At 34.8% G+C, this 2,971-nt stretch overlaps 1 protein-coding gene across 1 annotated transcript in view; it reads left to right on the forward strand.

The window, feature by feature from the left end:
* The window catches only part of AK7 (adenylate kinase 7), a 32,451-nt gene that overhangs the window by 14,409 nt on the left and 15,071 nt on the right, over window positions 1–2,971 (forward strand). The window contains exon 9 of the mRNA XM_009322553.1: window positions 2,275–2,352. Within this exon, the coding sequence (XP_009320828.1) occupies window positions 2,275–2,352 (78 nt within the window). The remainder of the gene's footprint in view (window positions 1–2,274; window positions 2,353–2,971) is intronic.

Raw genomic sequence — 2,971 nt, forward strand, 5'->3', positions numbered from 1 at the left:
AGTGGTTAAACATTGGCACAGGCTGCCCAGGGAAGTGGTTGAGTCACCATCCCTGGAAGTATTTAAAAGATGTGTAGATGCAGCACGTAGGGACATGGTTTAGTGGGCATGGTGGTGTTGGGTTGATGGTTGGACTCGATGATCTTAGAGGTCTTTTCCAACCTTAATGATTCTATGATTCTATGAATATACAAGGTCTCACTGAAAAGTTAATAGTTGAAGAGCCATTCAGTATAAATGACCATAATGCAGTTAGTCAACATTCCTATGGAAAAAGCAAAGGTCAAAATAACTTTTGCAGCTATGGTCAACCATAGGAAAGAGCATTATATAAAAATGAACACAAAAGACATTAAAAATATTAAGTCCTTGGAGGAGAAGGGTAGAGGCTATTGAAACTTACATTATTAGCCATATAAGGCCATTGCATGCTACTTATTAAGAAAAGTTTGGGAAAGAGAAAATGAAAATCAGCACGGTTAAACTGTAGGTTGAAGAAAACAAGATGTCAAACTTCAAAAAGTTATGGGTATGTCCAGATGAAGAAAATAGAATAGAAAAGATCATGAAATCTGGCAGGATAAGTGAAAAAACACTTGAAGATCAACTATCAGGAAAGACTCAAAATGAATATCCTTTTTTCAAACACTTAAAGAACAAAAAGCCTGCCAGGAAATCTATAAGGCAAATTGATGATTATGGTATAAAAAGAGCACTTAGAGAAGACAAGGCATGGGTAAGAATTTGGAAGCATCTTAATGCTTCAGATCTCTTTGTGGATAACTTGTTAGAGGATATGTATAAAACTAAAGTAACTGTAGAAAAGATTATAGAATGAGTTGACAAAATGAACACTAAGAAACCACCAGAGTCTTATAGTATTCAATGAAAAGGTCTGAAATAGCTCAAGGATGAAATAATTCTGAATTGCTAATTCACGCGTACAACCTGCTGTTTAGCACAGTCCTGGCACTTGAAGGCTGGAGCATGATAAATGGGATGCCAATGTAAAAAGAGAGGTTCCTGAAATGGTTTGGGAATTACAGGCCAATATGCCTAATACCGTTGGCTAATAACCAGGTACACTATTAGACATTATAATAAATTATATGCATTAAAGGACGCCCAGATACATATGATGTATTTGGGAAGAGTCAGTGTGACTTTTGTAAAATACTTTTCCAAGAAATACTTTCCAAAAAAGTACTTTCAAATACTTTGGAAACCTCCTGAAGTTCTTTAATGTGACCAGCAAATGTGGATAAGAGTGAACAAGCTGATGTAGTCTACTTGAATTTCCCAAAGGCTTTCAAAGAAGTACTTCACCAAAAGCTGTTGAGAAGCAGCTAGGCACCCTAAAAAAAGTGGTTGGGTCCTTTCATGGGTATGTGATTGTTTAGAAATGGGAAATAGAGGGCAGGAGTAAGTGGACAGTTCTTGTAGAGACAGGAAGTTGCCAGTGGAGAGTGCTGCAGAGAGCGCTGCGGAGAGCTATCTTGGTGGGCAGCTGTACCAGCCCAGGGGAAGACTGGAAAGGTACATGGGAGAGAAACACCTTGAGAGTTACTTAAATATACAGCGGCTATTTCTAGTTTAGGAAGTCTCTGAGCTGAAAATAGTTGAAGATTAGAACAGTATCTGGAAGGAGTATCATATATGCTTTTCCCACTCTTACTTTCATTTAGACGTCCCCTAATTGGCATCATTGGAATCAGAACGCTGGAATATATGTAGATTTGATCTGATGCTCTATGTCAATTTTTATGATTTTATGGAATCTAGTGGGGTTTTAAATGTATTTTAAAGGGCTGTAGGAGCAACTAAAAACTTTTGCCTAATGATGAAATGAAGATGGTAACGTGGAGAGTTATTGGTGGCATTGATCTGAAAACCCTTCCTGATTGTTAACAGAATTAAATACTTCAAGAACCTGAAGTGAAAGTGCTGGGAAATAAAATAGGTCTCCAAATAGTCCTTAAGCAGTAGGAAGTTGTACATAGATTTAAGAGCTTTGGAACACTTTTCTGTGGTTTTGGGTTGTTTGGGTTTTTTTATTGCAAGTACTAAAGAGGAAGTGATATATACCAAAACAAAGGTCCTTAACACTAACAGTAAAGTTAATATACTGTTCTTTGATCTATTGCAAATCAGTATACTGATTTTTCAGGTACAGTGTAACATAAAATTTAAAGCACATATTATACCCACAGAAATCCTGTACGTTTTTTTCTAAGAATCTGATTTGATAAGTGTATTTATTTTTTTTCTTGATAGTGTATCAGTAAAAATGTTGGACCAGGAAAAATTGAGAAGATTCCAAAAGAAAATGCATTCCTGAGCAAAGAGTTAACAGTTAGTACTTTTTTCCCCTTTATTGCTTAAGAAAAGGATGTAAACTTAAAAGTATAATGTCATGAAATATATAATTTCTTCTTTTATTTCACCAGAAAAATTTAACCCTAAACATGCCTAAAAATATAGAGAGTGAGTTTAAATTTAGAAAATAAACAAACTAAAATTTAATCATCATAGAACAGACTATTTTGAGGAGTTACAGCCTGATTTAGAAAAGCAGTGGAGCACTGATGTCACTGCTGCACTGAGCATACTGGAGCACTCTAACAAAACCTCCACAAAACAATAAAAATAACAAAAAAGTTAATAATGAGGTGTTACTAAGGCTGATGAACACAGCGTACATACATTATGTTGTATTCATCTGTTTATCTGGAATAAACTGTTCTTAGGAGAAATAAAGAAATTACAACCTTGGTAGTTTTAAGATGGTATTTGATAAATTTATGAAAGAGGTTATTCCCTGCAATATGAAACCTTTGTATTGTACAGAATAACTGTTTAATGTTTCATGTTCTAATAGTTCATGAGAATACTCAAATACAAATATACATTGAAAATGTTTGTATTTTTAAAAAGCTTAAAATATCTGGTTTTGCTTTGTGGGCAAACCTTC

This window comes from Pygoscelis adeliae, unplaced genomic scaffold, assembly GCF_000699105.1.
Source record: "Pygoscelis adeliae isolate BGI_AS28 unplaced genomic scaffold, ASM69910v1 Scaffold374, whole genome shotgun sequence".
Taxonomy (NCBI): domain Eukaryota; kingdom Metazoa; phylum Chordata; class Aves; order Sphenisciformes; family Spheniscidae; genus Pygoscelis; species Pygoscelis adeliae.